This window comes from Stenella coeruleoalba (genome assembly GCF_951394435.1).
Source record: "Stenella coeruleoalba genome assembly, chromosome: 9".
NCBI classification, from domain to species: Eukaryota; Metazoa; Chordata; class Mammalia; order Artiodactyla; family Delphinidae; genus Stenella; species Stenella coeruleoalba.
In genome coordinates, this window is record NC_137155.1 from 32,854,594 (window position 1) to 32,878,320 (window position 23,727).

General features: G+C 35.4%; 2 protein-coding genes across 4 annotated transcripts in view; one reads left to right on the top strand and one right to left on the bottom strand.

Moving 5' to 3' along the window:
* The window catches only part of MACC1 (MET transcriptional regulator MACC1), a 439,721-nt gene that overhangs the window by 171,283 nt on the left and 244,711 nt on the right, over nucleotides 1-23,727 (top strand).
* ITGB8 (integrin subunit beta 8) overlaps nucleotides 1-23,727 on the bottom strand; it is a 98,287-nt gene that overhangs the window by 11,588 nt on the left and 62,972 nt on the right. For all 3 annotated transcript variants that reach the window (XM_079932440.1, XM_079932438.1, XM_079932439.1), the window contains 4 exons: nucleotides 17,440-17,535; nucleotides 8,146-8,235; nucleotides 4,271-4,405; nucleotides 1,214-1,619 (listed from right to left, as the gene is read on the bottom strand). In XM_079932440.1, the coding sequence (XP_079788566.1) occupies nucleotides 1,214-1,619; nucleotides 4,271-4,405; nucleotides 8,146-8,235; nucleotides 17,440-17,535 (727 nt within the window). The remainder of the gene's footprint in view (nucleotides 1-1,213; nucleotides 1,620-4,270; nucleotides 4,406-8,145; nucleotides 8,236-17,439; nucleotides 17,536-23,727) is intronic.

Genomic DNA, 23,727 nt, shown 5'->3' on the forward strand with positions numbered 1-23,727 from the left:
AGTGCATTGATTTTTAATTCTACTATTAACAGAGACTGGGATTCTCAGTGTATTTCAAAGTTCATTGAGAGCTTGACAGCTGTGGGAAATGATGATCTCAGAATTCTTTTTCTGCCCTGTCCCAAACAGGATTAACACTAAAATATTAGATGACAATTGCAGTTTGTTCTAAAGTCATCTATAATCCATTCTACCTAGATACCAGGTACAGCTGAATAAATGTTTAGAATATAAAATATTATGTGTATAAGATAGAATATAAAGGAAATTTGCCATCACGTATTTATGTGATATAGGGCACATTTTTAATTTACACAAGAATAAAAATTTATTTTGTATAGGTTTGTTACTTTCCATATGCTTATTACAATGAAATATTTCATTTCATCAATAATTTAATTAATATTTGCTTACCAAAATGCAAACTTTAAAAAGGTGCTTTAACAATAAGTGGATTTAGCACACTGTCACAGAAAACTTAATTCATTTAAAAATAATATTTTGTATTAATTTTCAAATGTTGCATATATTTTCTAGAATCTAACCTCTAGGTGGCAGTAAACTGAATTAGCCAAAAAGTACTTTTGATATTTTCATTTTAAATTATCTCATTTTTAAATCTGGTCTTTGTGTGGCCTCTGGGCCTAATCTAGATTTCTTATGAAACCAGCATTTTCTTGAAGAATTCTGTCCTTTGACAGTTTTGTTGCTGGCGTTGTTCCAAAAATAAACTAGAGAAATTTAAATTACTACAGATTTACAATGCCATCTATGATAATGCATTAAGAATTTTACAATGAATGAAAAGTATATTTTTATAGCTAACTATCCTCTGAGCAAGATGGAGGGAGTAACCACGTATGAGAATGAATCAGATCCTTCTAGAAGAATACCCAGATTATAGAAAATCTGTCAGACATTATCAGTAATTTCCTTTTCTGGTATATGTCTTTACAAGAGCAAGGCATACTTGAAAATAACAATTAACTTTTGGTTTTAATTTTTAAATATTTCCTGTATAAAATAATTTAAACTATAAATATCAGAATCATGTACTGTAAATCTGTAGCTATGTCCTAATTTCACAGACTTTGAATATTAAATTCATAGTCAAAGTTGGTAATTATAAAGATGTGATTTAAAGATACTTTAACATATATGCTAGTTTAATATATAACTATATAAATAACTGCATGTACATACTTATACTCACCAGCACACAGATTTCCATGGTGATATGGACAAGAAAAGTCATCTTTTTCACAGTATTTTCCATACACTTTTCCAAGCTTAATTTTGTGACATAAACATTTCCCACAAATACAAACTCCTCTACCGCTGCAAGCAGGTTGATCCTTGTGTGACTTGCAACTTTCAGAAGGAAATTGATCTTCATCAAAATGACATTTATTCTCATCACACTGGAAGCACTTGGCATCTAGAAAAGTTTCTTCTACACACTTTCTTTTAGGTCCTCTGCTGTCATCACACCGACAGCTGCAGTTTCTATGTATATGAATTTTAGTGGTTTCATTGAAACCAATAGGTTTGATTATTGCATAGCTCTTTCCTTCCATGACATCACAGTTTTCCATTGTAACTGTTACATTGAAAAGAACCTAAATATTTGGGTGGGGAGGAAGAAAATATATTTATATGTCTTGATAATTTTTATTACCAATATTATATCTGTTAATAATATTTAAGTCAATAATATACCATCTTATAGAAATTAATATTTATAAATTACACATGCATTCTCATATGTAGACATAACATTCCTTTTTAATTTCATTTATTTCCTAATTAATGAACTGGAGAGTTAAAGGATGCAATGACTGAGACTTGCGTGTATTACAGCATTAAATGGACATGGGTTCAAGCCTATTTGAAATGTGTACTCTACTTCCGATCATTAATTTATATCCTCAACTGACTTCTTAGTAAACTTGAGAGAGAATAGACCATTTTCTGGATTCAGTTCTTAACATGTGGAGTTACTGAATATATTTGGCACTAAAGATAGATCAAATAAAGTCAAGTCAAGAGCTTCTGCTCTACTGGTTTAAAACTCTGAGATGAACAATTGTTCAAATGAACAATTTTTATTTTGTTTCTGTTTTCCAGGGGCCCAAGTAAGTTTTAGAGTTAAATTTTAGTTTATACATGGTGTTATGAAGAAAATATGGGGCTTTCCCTGATGTTACTCAAGGGAAGAAGATTTAGGATTCTCACTTTTAGATCTTAAGATCTCAATAAAAGGTCATACATTTGTCTCACTGGAAGACGTTAGTCCACAACTAAGGATCTGGCCTGGCAGGAATTGGTTTCCCCCATGCAAACTACAGAATGTCTTTCTCCTGCCAAATTTTTCCTTTTTCTCTATTTTGCCTTCCTGTACAAAACGATTGGCTTAGTGTGTCTATTTATATTTGTTAACTCACCTTATGATCTTCAGGTACTTTGGCAAATAAGAAGGTTACATGTTTTTTTTCCATGTTAGACTGAGATAAGTTACAATTTAAAAATACTTTGTGCTAGGCTTTTTGGTTGGATGGAATTAGATTAGATAGATAGATAGATGATAATAGATATGGATGATATATATAGATGGATATATATATGAATATATAGAGATTCACGCTCTCTCTCTCTCTATATATATATGTATGTGTATATAGATATAGATAGATAGATATCCATCCCAACCAAAAAGCCTAGCACAAATATACACACTGATATGAAAGGTCTAAATTTAGGTTTATACGTTATATATATATCCATTCGGAATTAGAGTTAGTCTCATAATATTAAAATCAATACAGTTGGTGTCAGAGTTGAAATGTTTTTTCTCTTTAAAAATATAAGGATTAACAGACTGTAGGATAATGTGGTCAACTGCCAATATTAATAGAGCAAAACTTGGGGTTTATATAATTAAGTGGTCAAATGACTCTTCCTTAGTCAAACTGTTTATACTACTTGGTTGAAAGTGAGGGGAAAAAAGGGATGTAGACAAAGAAAAAGGAAAAAAATGTAAGGAGTAAGGAAAACCATTCTGCCAAAATCGATTTTGAAAGAAAGAGCTACTTCTAAAAAGGTAACCTTTTCTCAGAAACTAACTTAGCACTATCTTTTGCTAGCACAAAGTTTCTCTATATTCAGTGGAAATTAAATATGTATTTTGTAAACTGGCATAAAATATCTTTTGAACAAAATTCAAGGAGTGATTATGGAGGAGCCTACAGAATTTGAATTTGAAATAATTAATTTCAAATATACAGCTTGTTGGAACAACTATACTACCTGCAGATTCTAAACTTCCCAAGAGAGAAAATTATATTCTAACTAAAGAGAAGGAAGATTCTCCTTTATTCAACCTTAGAATACTAGGATTTTTAATCTCTTTCAATAACTTTTTCTTTTTGTCTATAGCATGATATTAAAATAATAACATCATAGAACCTTGGAGATGGATGGAGGTAGGATTGGAAATCTTCTAGTTCTAGCTGTTTATTTAAAAATGGGGCAACTGATGCCTCAAGAGGTAAATGACTCACTGAAAATCACTTCATTCTACAAGAATTTCTTGTAAAAGCATATTTCTGTATATTTACTTTCTATTGTGCCAATCCTGGGAGAATCCATATCTTCCCCAGTCCTATTTCCTGATGCTGCTATACCCAGATCTCTCTTTTCCATATCTCATTCCTTTTTAGTTAAATGATGACACCTTTTTTGTTGTTGTTGTTGTTCTTAACAAATTTCCGTACCTCGTAGGTCATTGTATTGAGCTAATACAAGTGTACTGGGACAATCACAAAGTGAAAGATTTTGTAATTCTTAATCTTTATCAACAGCATTCTTCTCTGTCGTTTTTACTTTCAACTTTCACATTTACTCTGAGAATTTTCAGATTTGAAACAAAAAGGTATTATCATCATCCTAAGTATAGGCACTTCTTGTTTGAGGAGATATGATTTCCTAACATTCACTGTCTGTGTCATCTAAGTTTAAAGTTATTATTATTAAATAATTATTTAATATGATATATATTTATTTATTTTAGCTAGAGAGTTTGAGAAAACAGTCAATGGAGTTACAAGAAGTAGGAACTTAGGGATTAGATAATAAAAGTTACTTTGAAGTGTAAATGAGATTCTTGAGGTCGGTAGTAAAAAAAGTTTTTCTGAATGGTTTGATTTTTCTGTAAGAAAGCATGCCAAACAACTTAGTTTACTTTAAATGGGAAAAACGCACACGCACATACTTCGTCATTGCTTGTCACATTTCCGCATCCGTCTGTGCCTGGCTTTCTGCTCCCATCTGGACAGATGGCAGTAATGTTAAAATAGATGCCTTTTATCTGGTTTTCCACCTGAACTTTCACTTCTGAAATGAGTTTCTGCAGAGATGACATTTTTTAGTTGTATACTATAGCAGTTTCTAATGTAAGCAACAAAACAGAGTCAAGTTTATCATGTCATTCTAGATTTAATTTTTAACTAAATCAAAGAGTTTGTCTCTGTAAAAGGTCGATTAAAAACAGTGTTTCCACGTAATGACCCAGTTACATTTGAAATACATAAAAAATACTGAAGGATTATCTGCATTTAAATGGCTCTATTTTTTCACATATTTCCATGACTGCATTTTGATCACTTCAGAGATATTTCTCACTCAGCTTGTTAGGAAAATAATCATTTTAATCCAATAACATTTATATTTTTTGGTAAAATTTAAATAAAGCATTGAGAATACATATATCATCACAGAGGCTAAATCTTGACAGCTTAAAATCTGGAACATGCTTCTGACATTAACAGCTGTTAAAGAAGCATTTCCGTTTCAAACATTTTAGACTATCATGAAAGCTAAACTGCCTTACTGATACAGAATTGAAAGGTAAATTTTTGGGAGGGCATTTCTATACGGTAGGTATAAGAAATACCTGCCAGTTATGGCTCTATAAATTCTCCAAGAATGGCCTAGAATTTTTGCCAAATCCCTGGTGCTTGCTTATGTCAATCAAATTTGTTCCAATCCTTAATACTGAAATAGAGCCCCTTACTGGGCAGAAAATCATTTGCTCATTTATTCACTAATTTATATAATCATTCAAAAACCATGTATGTATTGCCTATTATGTATCAAGCACATCCTAATTTCATCCAATCTCTGGGTTCCAAAAGTTCTAGCTACATTAAATATATTCTGTAGATCTGTGTGAATTTCATCTCATAAAACTAAGAGTCTATCACATGCAAAAATCCTTAACTTATTTTTGTAAACAAAAGGAAAGGGAAAAGATGAAGTATGTACCTAAGGAAAGAGTGAGTAGCAGGGTGTGAAGGAAAAAGAAATCCCCATGGTTTCTAATTCTTTACTTGAGTAATTTTTCTTCTTCAACTGTATAATCAATAAAGAGATGTGTGCTTACTGATTAATAATTGATCATGGAATTATGGTAGTAAATCTTTAGAGTAAGATACTTCCTCAAATTTTATTTGAATAAAGGTAAGACTATATTAGTCACATTTTTTATCTACTAGAGAATTCATACATTGTAATCACTTAATTAAACAATTTCAGTAAAAAATAGAAACTTCTAATGGTATACAAATGGTATTGATATGGTTGGTTTGACAAATCAGAAGGAAGTTCCTAATACCATGACTGTTCTTTTTGCCCTTTTGAAATTCTGCTTCCCTTAAAACCTTAGTCTAGTTTAACCAATGTTTTTCAAACAGGGTATGAAGACAAATATCTAAAATTTTGCCCAGTTTTGAGATTAAGAAATTAAGTTTCAGGGCTTCCCTGGTGGCGCAGTGGTTGAGAGTCCGTCTGCCGATGCAGGGGACACGGGTTAGTGCCCCGGTCTGGGAAGATCCCACATGCCGCGGAGCGGCTGGGCCCGTGAGCCATGGCCGCTGAGCCTGCGCGTCCGGAGCCTGTGCTCCGCAATGGGAGAGGCCACAACAGTGAGACGCCCGCGTACCGCAAAAAAAAGAAATTAAGTTTCAGACACAGTCTTAAGCTTGTCTTTTAATATCTAACAGGAACAGAGGCAGAATTTATTTTTTCTAATGTATAATTATTTTTTATTCAACATAATTTTTTTATGTCTTAATTTCAGCTAAATTACTATTAAGTTATTATAGTCATGATTTTTATATAGTTTTAATTCTAATGGCAATGCAGATGTAAAGGATAAAAAACAAAATGCAATCACATTCACCTGTACTAAATTTGTATATAATTTTATAAAAGTCTTAAAAAGGAAATGCAAAGTATTAAAAGTTAGAATAAAATATTTTTATTATTTTTTTCTTCAATGAGCTGTGAACAGTTTCTGTTGAGCTGTGAAGACAAAATGAAATTTCAGAAGAATTTTGAAAGTATAGACATATATAAAATAGTAACAGAATCCCAACTTAAGGAGATTGTTTCGCCAGAGTTTTTGTTGGTTTTATTAAAATTGTTATTCACATTGTTTAAGGTTAATCAGAACTGCAATTAGATAATGCATCACATACCTATCCTAGCAAATAAAGAACATGAAAAAAAACCCTGCTGTTTCCCTTTCCATGGGTGCAGTTTGAGATACAGGAAAGTTTGTCGACTTATATTTTTTCTTTGGGGTAATAAATGGGTTCATACTATGAAAACTAGGGTGACTTCTAACACTGTAAGCTCCGTTCTTATTTTGATTATACTTGGGAACAAACTTCGGATGGGAACGAATTGTACACAGGTTTGGTTTTCCTTGATAAGAAGCTCCACCAGTCTTAATGCTTTTTGTTTTTGTTTTTGTTTCGTAACAGTGAAGAAGAAATATAATTAAAGATGCTTTTCTTATTTCATCCAACATAGTCTTCAGATATAGAAAAATTCCTTGGCAAAAAACAGAAAAACAAAAAAATCTCGCAAGGTTTATTTTCCTTTTAAAAAAAGAAAGTTTAAACAAGTCCCTCATTTTCTATCCCGTGTCTACTTCCTGCCTTTCTCTTTTGTAATTGAGTTGAAGGCAGATGTTCCATGAAGAAAATGAGAAGAGAAGCCTGCGATTTCTCACAATGCTTGGGCTACTTTAACACTGTTCAACTCTACTGTGTCAGGAAGGGAAAAAGAGAATTTTGGGAAGTGAGAGTTTATCAATGGTGCATAAATTCAGGGTAGAATAAGGCATATCTTTAGACACTATGTAAAAAAGAAAAAAACAACAACAGAAAAACAGATTGTGTAACACAGGAGGAAGCATGTGGAAGCTAGAATTAAGGAAGACCTAGGTTCTGGTGCTGCTGCTTCTGCTTGTTAGCTGTTTGGCCTTTGATTGATTTGCTTAGCTTCTTTGAAGTTCTACAAATACACAGTGGGAGTACTAATACTTGCCTTATAGGTTGGTTGTGTGGATTAAATGAGGTCATGTATGGAAAATAACTGGTTCTTAGTGGTATTAAAATGACAGCTACTATTATTACAACTTCTTAAAAGAGATTATTCTATCCAGAAATGACTTAGATTGAGAGAGCAGATGTTTCTTAAATCTTTGCATTTGGTACCCACTCTACACGAACTGGGGACAGCATACAACTGTCATCTCAATAAAGTAGTGTATCTCTTAGGGTGATTCTTTTAATCAAACTAGTTTAGTAAAACTGCTAAAGTAAACGATTGAACAACCAAGTTATTGATCTAGGAGACCCCAACAAAGTTCTCTTAGTAATCTCTGTATCTCATATAGTTCATTTTCCCTGGAAAGTTGCTGTTTATAACACTGTGGATCGATTACTTTATCTTTATGGCACTGGAAATTGTGAAATTTCTTGGTAATAAAGTATGTTCTATAGCTGTGATTTGGTGACTCACTGAACATTTGATGAGGAAGGAAATTTAGATAGTCTGTAACTCAACCTGAGTTTAGTAAACTGTGTCATTGAGACATAGTGAAGCACAGAAAACTGAAATGACTTTCCCAACGTTCTATAGCTAGTTAGTGGTAGAGCCAGGGCTAAGCTCAGTTTCCTAATTCCTAATCTGTTTTTTCCACCACTCCTCTCAAGATGATAGGGCATTAGTTTGTACCTTGCCATGGAAATTGGGGTTAAAAGTTTATTTGAAAAAATGTGTACAGTATATACATACCTTATAGGCTTCTACAACCAGATTATTGAGGTTTGCAGCCTTTGATTCTATTTCACCAGCAATGGTGCCAGGCAAGAGGGGTAGAAGATCCTAGAAAACATACCAATAACCTGCACTTAATGACAATAGTATACAGTGGTTTAGCAATCAACAAATATTTAAAAATCTGTAGTTATCAGTGCAAGGTGAGTCATTACATGAATCAAAAAATATGAGACACAAGAAAAATATAAGCAACTAAGCAGAGCAGCCAAAACATATGTTCCTGAAATAGTATGTATTTGTATGTGCATGAGTGTGTGTGCGTTCACAAGTTACATGCTGACCTAAAACTCAAAGCACAGACCGGCATTTCCCAAACTATCTCCCATAAAACATGGTCCCAAGAGATTTTAAAATGAAAAGGGTTCTGAGGGCAAATAAGTTTGATAAGTTCTGCATATGGTTTATTCCACATAGAGACTCAAAATGTACACCACTGCAATTCAGAAATAATTTAGCATTATTAAATGCAGCATTCCCTAACATTTACTTAATTACAAAACTCTTTTCTCATGTAACATATACAACTATTCTGCAGAACTACTTTTCCATGGAATGGTCTTTAGGACATATTTGCCCAGACAGGAGAAAAAAATCAAAGTCACAAATGGAAGCTTCATGGAGCGGGTGTTCTTGATGGATGGTACATAATAATTATGGAATCAACTCTAGGTATTCCTAGTGAGAAATGAGAATTAGCAAAGGCTTAAAGGTTTACTCAAGTTGTAGATGAAGTAAGGATAGAGAAGAAACTAGTCTGACTAGAGTGAATGGTGCGGTGCATATTTATATGGAATCAGATTATGAAAAGTCTTGAAATACATTTATATACTCATTTTACCATTCACAAGTATCATTAAGTTCCTGCTGTATGCCAGCTACTACTTGGTTACTAACAATTTGGTATCTCAGGTAATAGGGAAAATGTATCAGTTAAATATTTTAAAAATTCATTTATACAACCTTGATTAACTAACCACCATATACCACTTTGGGAATGCTAAATTGCTATGCCACATAGTTTCCATCCTTAAGGATCTCACAGGAATATAAATGACAGTTTCAAAAAACAACGTACACCTGAAGCAATAGACATATGTACAGACCCTAATGAGAGGGATATTGAGCAAGCATTTGAGAGCTGGGGAAAGTTGTCAGGGACTGTTTCCTGGAGGAGGTGATTCATGAGCTGTGTCTTAAAGGATGAGTAAGAGTCACGTAATGATGGAGAAGGGCTTCCAGGCATGAGAGTTAGGTAGCAAGAACAAAGTCACAAAGGAAAGAAAGAGCCTGGTGAGTGTGTGTACACAGGAGGATTAGAAGCACGACTGGAGGGACAAGTTTAACGCAGACAATATTAAAGACTTGATCCTCTAGATCAGAGGGAACCACTGGAACATTTTACTCTGGGGAGTACTGTGCTCACACCTGTGATTCAAATAGCTCATCCTGCAGCCGAGTGGAAGATAGATTTGGGAGATGAGTTAGGAGGCTGTTACAATCCAAACAAAGATAATTAATAAAAATATCTCTGAGCAGCCAAATTAGGTGACTGAAACGGCATACACAGGACTCTTAGCAGAGCCTGTCAGGCTTTTAGAACCTGCTGACTCTTACTTTGCACACAATTCAATTAATAATAAACCTGGTTTTATGGTTTAAGAGTCAGTGGAAATTTTCTTAAAGGAGTAGGGAGAAACTGCTAGAGCTAATATCACCATCAAGAAGTAATAGCAGAGAAAAAGGAGGTAAAAGCAATAAAGAGCTGCACAGTAAGTTGAAATTCAATTTGAAATTTAAGCTTAGGGGTTAAGAACACAGGATTTAGGCTGTTAGGAAAGTTTGGGGAAGTATATAACTTCCCTAAATGCATTTCCTTCATCTTTAAAATGGGCATACTAGTAATATTGCCCTCATTGTTATGAGTTTTAAGAGTATTAAATGAGTTAATGTTAATAAACTCAGTGCCTGACAATAGTAAGTGCTCAATAAGTGGAAGCAGTTACTATTGTTAATAAAGTGATTCGGGCATTTAATTTGGGTCAGAGCCCTACTTCTGTGGATATTAATGGTTGTTTGCTTAAAAAGGGGGTTCCATGGTATATAAGTTTGGGAAAACAGGGATTTATATTTTCACTATAAATTTCTAAGAGAAGAAATGGTATAATTTAAGTAGCACTTTCAGATGATAAACTTGGTAGTCAGGTATTAGGGAAACTGTTGAAGGGAACACCAGCTTTGTGGCAAGTTAAAATGGGTTCAAGTATTTGTTGAAGCCGAAAGAAAATGTAGTTTCTCTGAAGTATTAAAAAATAAGTAAAGGACATTAGGAGTAGAAGGAAGAAGCAAAGACAACAAAGGAGATGAAGAAGACCCAGTGAACAGATATGTGTAATGAAAATTAGGGTATCACAATATTGTAGAAATGAAAAAAAGAGAGTTTTCTGGAAAAAAGAACTTTAAAGACTGTGAAAAGAAAGCTATAGCAGGATCACAGAAGTTACAGGTTTGGGGGTGACAGGGGGAATCCCATTGGGTGCTGCCAGAGTGACATAGGTGCCAAACGTCTTTTGGGCTTGTAGGACTCACCTGGCCCAAAAGATACTGGACAAAATCAACATTATTCTTATGTAGGAAGGCTTTGACTGGGTTAGCCACTTCCATGGCTCCTCTTGTTCCTTTACCAGATGACCTAGACCAAACCTAGGTACATTGGTGCTATTTTAAAATATGCTGCTATTCCCCAACCTAATCTATTATAAAGATATGCCCATGGGCTAGAAAAAGCAGAACTCTGGACATGAGTGGTATACTTGGAGTGTGAACTACTTTTCACCTGATAAAAGTCTCCTCCATTATTGTCACAGTCAGTACAACACCAAGTATCAGTGCCCACACTTGGTTCTAGGTGTTACAAACATAGAATTTATACTTATTTACACTTAACTGCTAACTTAAGACCCTGTGTAGTATACATTACTTTTTTTAAAATTTCAACATCTTTATTGGAGTATAATTGCTCTACAATGGTGTGTTACCTTCTGCTGTATAACAAAGTGAACCAGCCATATGTATACATATATCCCCATATCCTCTCCCTCTTGCATCTCCCTCCCAGCCTCCCTATCCCACCCCTCTAGGTGGTCACAAAGCACCGAGCTGATCTCCCTGTGCTATGCAGCTGCTTCCCACCAGCCATCCATTCAACATTTGGTAGTCTATAAACGTCCATGTCACTTTCTCATCTCATCCCAGCCCACCACTCCCTCTCCCTGTGTCCTCAAGTCCAGTTTCCACATCTGTGTCTTTACTCCTGTCCTGCCCCTAGGTTCTTCAGAACCATTTTTTAAAATTAGATTCCATACATATGTGTTAGCATACGGTATTCGTTTTTCTCTTTCTGACTTACTTCACGCTGTATGACAGACTCTAGGTCCATCCACCTCACTACAAGTAACAAAACTTCGTTTCTTTTTATGGCAGAGTAATATTCCATTGTATATATGTGCCACGTCTTCTTTATCCATTCATCCGTTGATGGACACTTAGGTTGCTTCCATGTCCTGGCTATTGTAAATAGAGCTGCAATGAACATTGTGGTACATGACTCTTTTTGAATTATGGTTTTCTCAGGGTATATGCACAGTAGTGGGATTGCTGGGTCGTATGGTAGTTCTATTTGTAGTTTTTTAAGGAACCTCCATACTGTTCTCCATAGTGACTGTATCAATTTACATTCCCACCAACAGTGCAAGAGGGTTCTGTTTTCTCCACACCCTTTCCAGCATTTATTGTTTGTAGACTTTTTGATAATGGCCATTCTGACCGGTGTGAGGTGATACCTCATTGTAGTTTTGACTTGCATTCCTCTAATGATTAGTAATGTTGAGCATCCTTTCATGTGTTTGTTGGCAATCTGTATATCTTCTTTGGAGAAATGTCTATTTAGGCTTTCAGCCCATTTTTGGATTGGCTTGTTTTGTTCTTTTGATATTGAGCTGCATGAGCTGCTTGTATATTTTGGAGATTAATTCTTTGTCACTTGCTTCGTTTGCAAATATTTTTTCACATTCTGAGGGTTGTCTTTTCGTCTTCTTTCTGGTTTCCTTTGCTGTGCAAAAGATTTTAAGTTTCATTAGGTCCCATTTGTTTATTTTTGTTTTTATTTCCTTTTCTCTAGGAGGTGGGTCAAAAAGGATCTTGCGGTGATTTCTGTCATAGAGTGTTCTGCCTATATTTTCCTCTAAGAGTTTTATAGTGTCTGGCCTTACATTTAGGTCTTTAATCCATTTAGAGTTTATTATTGTGTATGGTGTTAGGCAGTGTTCTAATTTCATTCTTTTACATGTAGCTGTCCAGTTTTCCCAGCACCACTTATTGAAGAGGCTGTCTTTTCTGCACTATATATTCTTGTCTCCTTTATCAAAGATAAGGTGACCATATGTGCGTGGGTTTATTTCTGGGCTTTCTATCCTGTTCCATTGATCTATATTTCTCTTTTTGTGGCAGTACCACACTGTCTTGATTACTGTAGCTTTGTAGGATAGTCTGAAGTAAGGGAGCCTGATTCCTCAAGCTCCATTTTTCTTTCTCAAGATTGCTTTGGCTATTTGGCTATTCAGGGTCTTTTGTCTTTCCATACAAATTGTGAAATTTTTGTTCTAGTTCTGTGAAAAATGTCATTGGTAGTTTGATAGGGATTGCATTGAATCTGTAGATTGCTTTGGGTAGTATAGTCATTTTCACAATGTTGATTCTTTGAATCCAAGAACATGGTATATCTTTCCATCTGTTTGTATCATCTTTAATTACTTTCATCAGTGTCTTATAGTTTGCTGCATACAGGTCTTTTGTCTCCTTAGGTAGGTTTAACCCTAAGTATTTTATCTTTTTGTTGCAACGGTAAATGGGAGTATTTCCTTAAATTCTCTTTCGATATTCCATCATTAGTGGATAAGAATGCAGGATATTTCTGTGCATTAAATTTTGTATCCTGCTACTTTACCAAATTCATTGTTTAGCTCTAGTGGTTTTCTGGTAGCATCTTTAGGATTCTCTATGTATAGTATCATGTCATCTGTAAACAGTGACAGTTTTACTTCTTCTTTTCCAATTTGGATTCCTTTTATTTCTTTTTCTTCTCTGCTTGTTGTGGCTAAAACTTCCAAAACTGTGTTGAATAATAGTGGTGAGAGTGGACAACCTTGTCTTCTTCCTGATCTTAGAGGAAATGGTTTCAGTTTTTCACCATTGAGAACGATGTTGGCTGCGGGTTTGTTGTATACGGCCTTTATTATGTTGAGGTAAGTTCCCTCTATGCCTACTATCTGGAGGGTTTTATCATAAATCGGTGTTGAATTTTGTCGAAAGATTTTTCTGCATCTACTGAGATGATCATATGGTTTTTCTCCTTCAATTTCTTAATATGGTTTATCACAGTGATTGATTTGCATATTGAAGAATCCTTGCATTCCTGGGAAAACCCTACTTGATCAGGGTGTATGATCCTTTTAAAGTGCTGTTGGATTCTCTTTGCTAATATTTTGTTGAGGATTTTTGCATCTATGATCATCAGTGATAGTCGCCTGTACTTTTCTTTTTTTCGTGACATCTTCGTCTGGTTTGGTTATCAGGGTGATGGTGACCTTGTAGAATGAGTTTGGGAGTGTTCCTCCCTCTGCTATATTTTGGAAGAGTTTGAGAAGGATAGATGTTAGCTCTTCTCTAAATGTTTGATACAATTCACCTGTGAAGAAATCTGGTCCTGGGCTTTTGTTTGTGGAAGATTTTTAATCACAGTTTCAATTTCAGTGCTTGTGATTGGTCTGTTTATATTTTCTATTTCTTCCTGGTTCAGTCTGAGAAGGTTGTGCTTTTCTAAGAATTTGTCCATTTCTTCCAGGTTGTCCATTTTATTGGCATAGAGTTGCTTGTAGTAATCTCTCATGATCCTTTGCATTTGTGCAGTGCCAGTTGTTACGTCTCCTTTTTCATTTCTAATTCTATTTATTTGAGTCTTCTCCCTTTTTTTTGTTGATGAGTCTGGCTAATGGTTTATCAATTTTGTTTATCTTCTCAAAGAACCAGCTTTCATTTCCATTGATCTTTGCTATCATTTCCTTCATGTCTTTTTCATTTATTTCTGATCTGATCTTTATGATTTCTTTCCTCCTGCCTCCTTTGGGTTTTTTTTTGCTGTTGTTCTTCTTTCTCTAATTGCTTTAGGTGTAAGGTTAGTTGTTTATTTGAAATGTTTCTTGTTTCTTGAGGTAGGATTGTATTGCTATAAACTTCCATCTTAGAACTGATTTTTCTGCATCCCAAAGGTTTTGGGTCATCGTGTTTTCATTGTCCTTTGTTTCTAGGTATTTTTTGATTTCCTCTTTGATTTCTTCAGTGATCTCTTGGCTATTTAGTAGTGTATTGTTTAGCCTCCATGTGTTTGTATTTTTTACAGATTTTTTCCTTTATTTTATGTCTAGTCTCATAGTATTGTGGTTTCAAAAGATACTTGATAGAATTTCAAATTTCTTAAATTTGCCAAGGCTTTATTTGTGACCCAAGATATGATCTATCCTGGAGAATGTTCCATGAGCACTTGAGAAGAAAGGGTATCCTGTTGTTTTTGGATGGAGTGTCCTATAAATATCAATTAAGTCCATCTTGTTTAATGTATCATTTAAAGCTTGTGTTTCCTTATTTATTTTCATTTTGGATGATCTGTCCATTGGTGAAAGTGGGGTGTTAAAATCCTCTACTATGAATGTGTTACTGTCGATTTCCCCTTTCATGGCTGTTAGCATTTGCCTTATGTTTTGAGGTGCTCCTATGTTGGGTGCATAAATATTTACAATTGTTATATCTTCTTCTTGGATTGATCTCTTGGTCATTATGTACTGTCCTTCTTTGTCTCTTGTAGTAGTCTTTATTTTAAAGTCTATTTTGTCTGATATGAGTATTGCTACTCCATCTTTCTTTTGATTTCCATTTGCATGGAATATCTTTTTCCATCCCCTCACTTTCAGTCTGTATGTGTCCCTAGGTCTGAAGTAGGTCTCTTGTAGACAGCCTATATATGGGTCTTGTTTTTGTATCCATTGAACCAGTCTGTGTCTTTTGGTTGGAGCATTTAACCTATTTATGTTTAAGGTAATTATCGATATGTACGTTTCTATTACCATTTTTTTAATTGTTTTGGGTTTGTTATTGTATGTCTTTTCCTTCTCTTGTGTTTCCTGCCTAGAGAAGTTCCTTTAGCGTTTGTTGTAAAGCTGGTTTGGTGGTTTCTCTTAGCTTTTGCTTGTCTTTAAAGGTTTTAATTTCTCTGTTGATTCTGAATGAGATCCTAGCTGGTTAGAGTAATCTTGGTTATAGTTTTTTCTCTTTCATCACTTTAAATATGTCCTGCAGTCCCTTTTGGCTTGCAGAGTTTCTGCTGAAAGATCAGCTGTTAACCTTATGGGGATTCCCTTGTATGTTATTTGTTGTTTTTCCCTTGCTGCTTTTAATATTTTTTCCTTGTATTTAATTTTTGATAGCTTGATTAATATGTATCTTGGCATGTTTTTCCTTGGATTTATCCTGTATGGGACTCTGTGCTTCCTGGGCTTGACTGACTGTTCCCTTTCCCATATTAGGGAAGTTTTCAACTATAATTTCTTCAGATATTTTCTCCTTCCCTTTCTTTTTCTCTTCTTCTTATGGGGCCCCTATAATTTGAATGTTGATGCATTTAATCTTGTCCCAGAGGTCTCTGAGTCTGTCCTGAATTCTTTTCATTCCTTTTTCTTTACTCTGCTCTGTGGTAGTTATTTCCACTATTTTATCTTCCAGGTCAATTATCTGTTCTGCTGCCTCAGTTTTTCTGCTATTGATTCCTTCTAGAGAATTTTTAATTTCATTTATTGTGTTGTTCATCCTTGTATGTTTGCTCTTTAGTTCTTCTAGGTCCTTGTTAAACATTTCTTGTATTTTCTTTATTGTATTTCCAAGATCTTGGATCATCTTAACTATCATTACTCTGAATTCTTTTTCAGGTAGACTGCCTATTTCCTCTTCATTTGTTTGGTCTGGTGGGTTTTTACGTTGCTCCTGCATATGCTGTGTGTTTCTCTGTCTTATTTTGCTTAACTTACTGTGTTTTGGGTCTCCTTTTCGCAGGCTACAGGTTCGTAGTTCCTGTTGTTTTTGGTGTCTGCCCCCAGTGGGTAAGGTTGGTTCAATGGGTTGTGTAGGCTTCCTGGTGGATGGGACTAGCGCCTGTGTTCTGGTGGATGAGGCTGGATCTTGTCTTTCTGGCAGGACCATGTCCGGTTGTGTGTTTTGGGGTTTGTGTGAACTTGTTATGATGTTAGGCAGCCTCTCTGTTGATGGGTAGGTTTGTGTTCCTGCCTTGCTAATTGTTTGGCATGGGGTGTCCAGCAGTGGACCTTGCTTGTCGTTGAGTGGAGCTGGGTTTTAGCTTTGAGATGGGGATCTCTGGGAGAGCTCTCGCCGATTGATATTTCATGGGGCTGGGAGGTCTCTGGTAGACCAATGTCCTGAATTCAGCTCTCCCATCTCAGAGGCTCGGGCCTTACAGCCGGCTGGAGCCCCAAGACCCTGGCAGCCACACGGCTGGAGAAGATGGGCTATGAGTTGGGTGTCAGCCACTGCCCTGTTGTAGCTCTGTCTCAGCTGTCTCCAAAGGTCACCCAGATGCATTGGGTTATTCCACCAGCAGAACTTGCACATGCCAGTCTGGGATTTATAGATGTCCTCCTGATACTCTTAATTGAAATACCTTGCATTCATGGTGGTGCGAGATACGCTAATAGTGTTGGTTCTCTTTAGTTCAGAGTCTGTAACAGTCAGCCTTCATGTGACCAAGTCAGGAGTAGCTGGCCAATGGTCCCAGAGTGATAACATGTCAGATTCCAAGAAGGCTTTCTGCAGCACCTGAGCAGTAGTCCCAAGCAGCCACTCCACTCAGCTGCAGTACTCTGACCGGGGAACTCAGTGGGACCCTCACACGAGGATTTCTGCCGGCCCTGGAGCCTGAGTTGCCCACCCAGGCAAGGAGTTGAGGAGAGCATCTCCTGCCCCATCTCACCAGAGGAATGGACACCTGGGCTATGTTAGTTAATACAGTATTAAATTTAGATTGTACAAAGTATAATAACTCCAGAATCCTTACCTGGGGTTCTAAAAAGTATTCTAATTTTAACTATAGATGCAAACATTTTAATTTTTATATTTTGGGAGTTAACATACCTTATACCAGTGAAACTGTTTTCCTTGAACTGCAAATATGACATTAATGTTGTTGTCTATTAACTTTTCTGAAAGTTGGCCTAACGAGGGATGTTCCTGTAACAGAAAATGAAATAAAGAAGGGAGTGAAATTTAGTAGCTCAATTCCACACACTTCCAAACATCTGTTATGAGGAAAACTGTATGATTAACATAAAAATGTATTGTGTTGGGAAGGATTATCATTTTACTAGAGGCATTTAAATTCTTTTAAAAAATAAGGTCAGGGCTTCCCTGGTGGCGCAGTGGTTGAGAGTCCGCCTGCCGATGCAGGGGACACGGGTTCATGCCCCAGTCCGGGAAGATCCCACATGCTGCGGAGCAGCTGGGCCTGTGAACCATGGCCGTTGAGCCAGCGTGTTCGGAGCCTGTGCTCCGCAATGGGAGAGGCCACAACGGTGAGAGGCCCACATACCACAAAAAAATAAATAAATAAATAAGGCCAACGTCAACATTATTAAGGATATTTTAAAGACAAAGTCTCCGTAAAAACCTTAGAAATTCAGAAAAACGAAGAGGGTTGCATTCAACATAGTACAAAGAGTGTTTAGCACTTCTTTAGATTAACATTGGACTCCAAGTAATATAATTGACAGATTATTTAATATTCAGAAACAGAGACCTATTAGTGACAATCACATTCTGAGGTGAAATTCAGTAACAAGTTTTAAAATGCAGATATATGCATGTATATATATACATATTTACATACATATAAAAATTTGATATATAACATGGCATAGAACAAAGTTTGTTTAAAAGAAGAAAACCCTGTATTCAAATCTCGGATTGTCAGTTTATGATAAAAATTGTATTTCAGGTCTATCCTCTATAACATGTGAATGGTATCTGCCTTCCATGATTGCTGGCAAAAGTAGAAAGATAACAATAGTATGTGAATTATTTAGAGCAGTTTCTTGCATATACTCAAAGCTAATAGCAGTTATTATAATTTTTATTTCCAAGAGCTTATACAAGGTGTAGGTTACAGATCTTTCCACTTATTATCATTATACTTTTTTGTCATTTATGTATACATATATTTTATTACAAATCTGTCTTACATTGATATATAAAACTTAAGTGGCTCTAACTGTGACACTCTTTGCAGTAGTGGGAAAGAAAGCAGGGGATGAGTAGAAAGGGAATAAAACTTAGTAAATATGAGAAGTCTGACAACTATGGAATTTGCTATATAAAGTTATGTAGTAAGACATAGTACTTGATATTTTTCTTTCTATAAATGCTCTTTTAGATATTAAAGCAATCTCAAATAACAACTCTAGATACCTTTAGAGAAATGATGTCAAACTTCACCTGCAGTTGGGCCCACCTGGTTTTGGTGCCTAGTAGTGTAAGCCAAGGATCATGTGACTGAGCCTAATTAGTATCATCTGATTCAAGTTCAGATTACGCTGTAGTTTTTGTTTCCCCTTTCACCCTCCAATGCTAACTGTGCTTTTGTTAAGGGAAAAGTTTGTTTAAACCATCTTGGTTAATATTTCTGGATTTTGGCAACTATATGAACTTAGAAAGAGCTAATTTTACTAGTTTCACTTACAGCCTAAGTTCTTTGACCCACTTATTAAACTTATATATATAAGTTTAATAAGTTATAAGACACAGCCTTGTGCTTAAAACTACCATCACTAACATGAGTAACTGGTGTGATTTGAATATCTACGTCCCGCTTTCCAGATTCATACATTGAAATCCTAACCTCCAAGGTGATGTAATATTAGGAGGTGGGCCTTTAGGATGTGATTAGGTCTTGAAGGTAGAGCCCTCTTGAATGGGATTAGTGCCCTTATAAAAGAGAGCCAGTGGAGAAAGTTCCCTTGCACCTTCTGCCATATGAGGTTATAACTAGGAGGTGTTGTCTTTGAACCAAAAAGTAGGCTCTCACCAGACCCCGAATCCTCTAGTGCCTTGATGTTGGACTTACCAACCTCAAAAACTGTAAGGAATAAATTTCTGCTGTTTATAAGCCACCTAATTTATGATGTTTTGGTATAGGAGCCCGAATGGACTAAGATAATAATCATAACAAATATCCTTTATTTCTATATAATCTATAATTGCTTTGTAGAAACAAATAAAATTTTCTTGAACTACAATTAAATGTGATATGACTCCAATTTACGAAGGGGTATAAAAAGTATTACCACATGGATTTGCATAAGAAAAATTCTACCCACAGCAATTCTTAAGAATATAATTTTAGAGTAATAGAAGAACAATCCCCAAAATATAAGTTCTATCAGATAAAGTTTTATTCCTTGTTCCTAATAATATGCATACTCTTAAAATAGACTTACGACAGTTTGCATAATGCTGGTAAATTAAAGAGAACAACAACAAAAAAGAGAACAAGTAAAAGAAGGTAAGTCTAGCTGTATTGGGAATATTTTTTTAAGGGCAACAACTACTTTTCAAATATTTTTGCTTTGACAAAAAATAATCACAGTTTGCCAAGCATTCCCCCTTCTTAATTTTTAAAACCATTCATATTTTCAGGAAAATTTAATCCATATGTTTTTAACCAGCTTACATTTAACTCACATAAAATCAATATTAAAGAACAGTCCAAAATGTAAGCAGCTTTTGGAGGCTGCTTAATCTCTTTCCCCTTTTCAAAAACAGGAAGTCACATTGACCAAAAGTACACAAAATTTAAATCTAGAAAGTTCTTGTTTGCTCCGAAGATCATTAAGAAGGTCAGTTGGATTTTTAAGCTTAAAAGAACACATTTTTTAAGCCTAGAAAGAAATGTTTTAAAAGAAAATTCCAAGTACCTCGAGGCAGATTGTTAAAACTACAAATGTTTAATAGATGTTTAAACAAACCATCGTTGATGGGAGAATTTTGGATTAATGGCCATTGTTGAAGCCCCTTCCCCTTTCCTCCATGAAGCATAGTATCTTTTAAGTATTTTATCTTTTATGTCTTGTATTTCACTAGCAGGAACACTCCCTCTCGGCCAGCTGTCCTGTGCTGGTGACGTCACTGCTCCTCAGCTTTAACTCCCCCTCTGTCTAACCCATTACATATTGTTTCTCTGAACTCTGAAAATAATTAATGGAGATAACAAGCATTTCTGGGGCAGAAGGGAGAAGGGAAAGCAATGTGCCAAGGCAGCTGCTAAGTAATTAAGGGCAAAAGGATTCCATTCACATTTTTCTTCTTCACCAACACCTTCACTGTGATTTGTGGGAAATAACTTATAAATGTTAGAAGGGAAGATGAGGTAAGAAAGATTCAATGGAGACAGTTTCGGTTAAAGAGATAACTATGTAGATGAATTTTAATAATGTGCCTGTGTAGTGACAAGAAAATAAGTGTTTAAGATTCTCCATAAAAGTGAGTTTCATTATAAAAAGTTCTTATAAGATAATATAGGATTTGAAACATTGAATATCATAATAAGATACAAAACAAAAAACCAACGTCTTGGTTAAATAAAAGTATTCAGTTATCTGGATTATATTTTTATAGTTCACTTTTTAGAGGACAGAGACAGCATGAAAACAATGTGATAGCACAGATTTATTTAGAGATGAAGATTTTATGTGTTGTCAGTCCCCATCTCTCCCAATGGCCTATTTGTCTATCTATATGGCTGCATAGTCATAATCGCATAGACCCATGTTTCCCATTAGTGGTGCTATGGACAGTTTGTGTTGTGGGTGTGAGGCTGTCCTGTGCATTGTAGGGTACTTGGCTACATCCCTGGCCTCTACCTATAAGAGGCCAGTATCTCCCTCCTCCCCCAGTTGTAACAACCAAAATGTCTCTGGACATTGAAATGTTCTCTGGAGGGCAAAATCGTTCTGGTTGAGAGCCATACCAAGAGCAGGGGCTTGGAAGCAGACCACCTGGGCCTTCAACTCTTGGCTCTGCAATTACTAGCCATGTAACACTGGGCATCTGTCTTAACCTTCTATGATACAGTTTCTATATATGTAAAACGTATAAATACTAGTATCTACCTCTCAGGGTTATGGTGGGAATTAAATGGGTTAACATGTGTAAAGACTTTCATTTACCATTTTCTAATTATTAAGCCCATATTAATGGTAAGTAGAAGCTCATGTCCTGATGTCACACTGCTTGTCATTTACCTAGGCACTATTATGCAGGGCTGTGTGACCACAGACAAGTTCCTGATCCTTTTAGTGCTTCCATTTTCTCATTTATAAAATGGAGGTAATAACAATATCTACACTTCACTGGGAGGCTGGGTGGTGCTCCCTACGTGTAAAGGGACAAATACCACAGGGCTGCTTAATAAAAGACAGCTTTCAATAAAAGACTGCTTAATAAAAGACATTTGGAGGCCATTACTAAAGGCTAAATGCTGGGCTCTTGGATATGCTTTAACTTGCCTCATTTATTTACCTTTTGCACCTGGCTCCTGAAGTGTTCGAATTTGTGGCTCTTGCCAAACATGCTATCAGTTGCATTCTTGATATCCTTGCTACTGAATGAGGGGCATGGAATAACCATTTTTGTAAGCTTTTCAATGAGAATGGTAGTAAGTTTTCTGCTTAAATATGACTTAACCAAACATATAATTTATTTGGAACAGTCTATTTCATAAGTATTTTCATCAATTTTTGGTTTTATTGAGTCACTTCAGAAAATCAATATTTTTTCTCATTTTCAGGGGCACTATAAAAGCAACATGAGACTACTCTGAGCCTAGCTCAGGTGATTCTGTGTGAAACTTTTGCTTTCAATTTTAAAGAAGAAAAAGTAAATATTGTTTGCAGAAATAATTTCCTGGGTAATTTTCTGCAAGCATGACAAGCATTAAAATTAGGTCTATTCTAAAGTTATTATTAAAGTCATTATTGTTCACATGCCCCCTCCATCCCGCTCCCCACTGGTAACCACTAGCTTGTTCTCTGTATCTGTGAGTCTGTTTCTGTTTTGTTATATCCATTCATTTGTTTTATTTTTTATATTCCACATATAAGTGAAAATATGCAGTATTTGTATTTCTCTGTCTGAGTCATTTTACTAAGCATAATACCCTCTATATCCATCCATGTTGTTGCGTATGGCAAAATTTCATTCTTTATTATGGATGAGTAATATTCCATTGTATATATATACCACAAACTTCTTTATCTATTCAGTTGTTGATGGACGCTTACGTTGCTTCCATATCTTGGCTGTTTTACATATTGCTCCTATGAACATCGGTGTACATAGATCTTTTTGAATTAATGTTTTCATTTTCTTCAGATATATATATACCCAGGAGTGGAATTGCTGGATCATATGTTAGTTCTATTTTCAATTTTTTGAGTAGCCTCCATACTGTTTTCCAAGTTGGAGGGTTCCCTTTTCTTTATATTCCTCACTGACATTTATTGTTTGTGGTCTTTTTGATGATGGTCATTCTGACTGGTGTGAGGTGATATCTCATTGTGGTTTTGATTTGCATTTCCCTGATGATTAATGATGTTGAACATCTTTTCACATGCCTGTTGGCCATCTGTATGTCTTCTTTGGAAGAATGCCTATTCAGGTCTTCTGCCCATTTTTTTAATCAGGGTGTTTTTGATATTGAGTTGTATTAGCTGTTGATATATTTTGGATATTGCCCCCTTATTGGACATATCATTTGCAAATATCTTCTCATGTTCAGTAGGTTGCATTTTCATTTTTTTGATGGTTTCCTTTGCTGTGTAAAAGCTTTTAAGTTTGATTAGGCCCCATTTGTTTATTTTTGCTTTTGTTTCCCTTGCCTGAAGAGACAGGTCCAAAAACATAGTGCTAAGATCTTTGTCAAAGACCATACTCCCTATGTTTTCTTCTAGGACTTTTGTGGTTTCTGGTCTTACATTTAGGTCTTTAATCCATTTTCAGTTTATTTTTATATATGGTGTGGAAAAAAATGTTCTAATTTTATTCCTTTGAATGTAGCTGTCCAGTTTTCCCAGCACCACTTGTTGAAGAGACTGTCTTTTCCCCACTGTATATTCTTGCCTCCGTTGTCATAGATTAATTGACCATATGTGCATGGGCTTATTTCTGGGCTCTCTATTCTGTTCAGCTGATCTTTATGGCTCTTGTGCCAATACCATACTGTTTTGATTATTGTAGCTTTGTAGTATAGTCTGAAGTCAGGAAGCATGATGCCTCCAGCTTTCTTCTTTTTTCTCAAGATTTCTTTGGCAATTTGGGGGTCTCCCATGGTTACATACAAATTTTAGGATAATTTGTTCTAGTTCTGTGAAA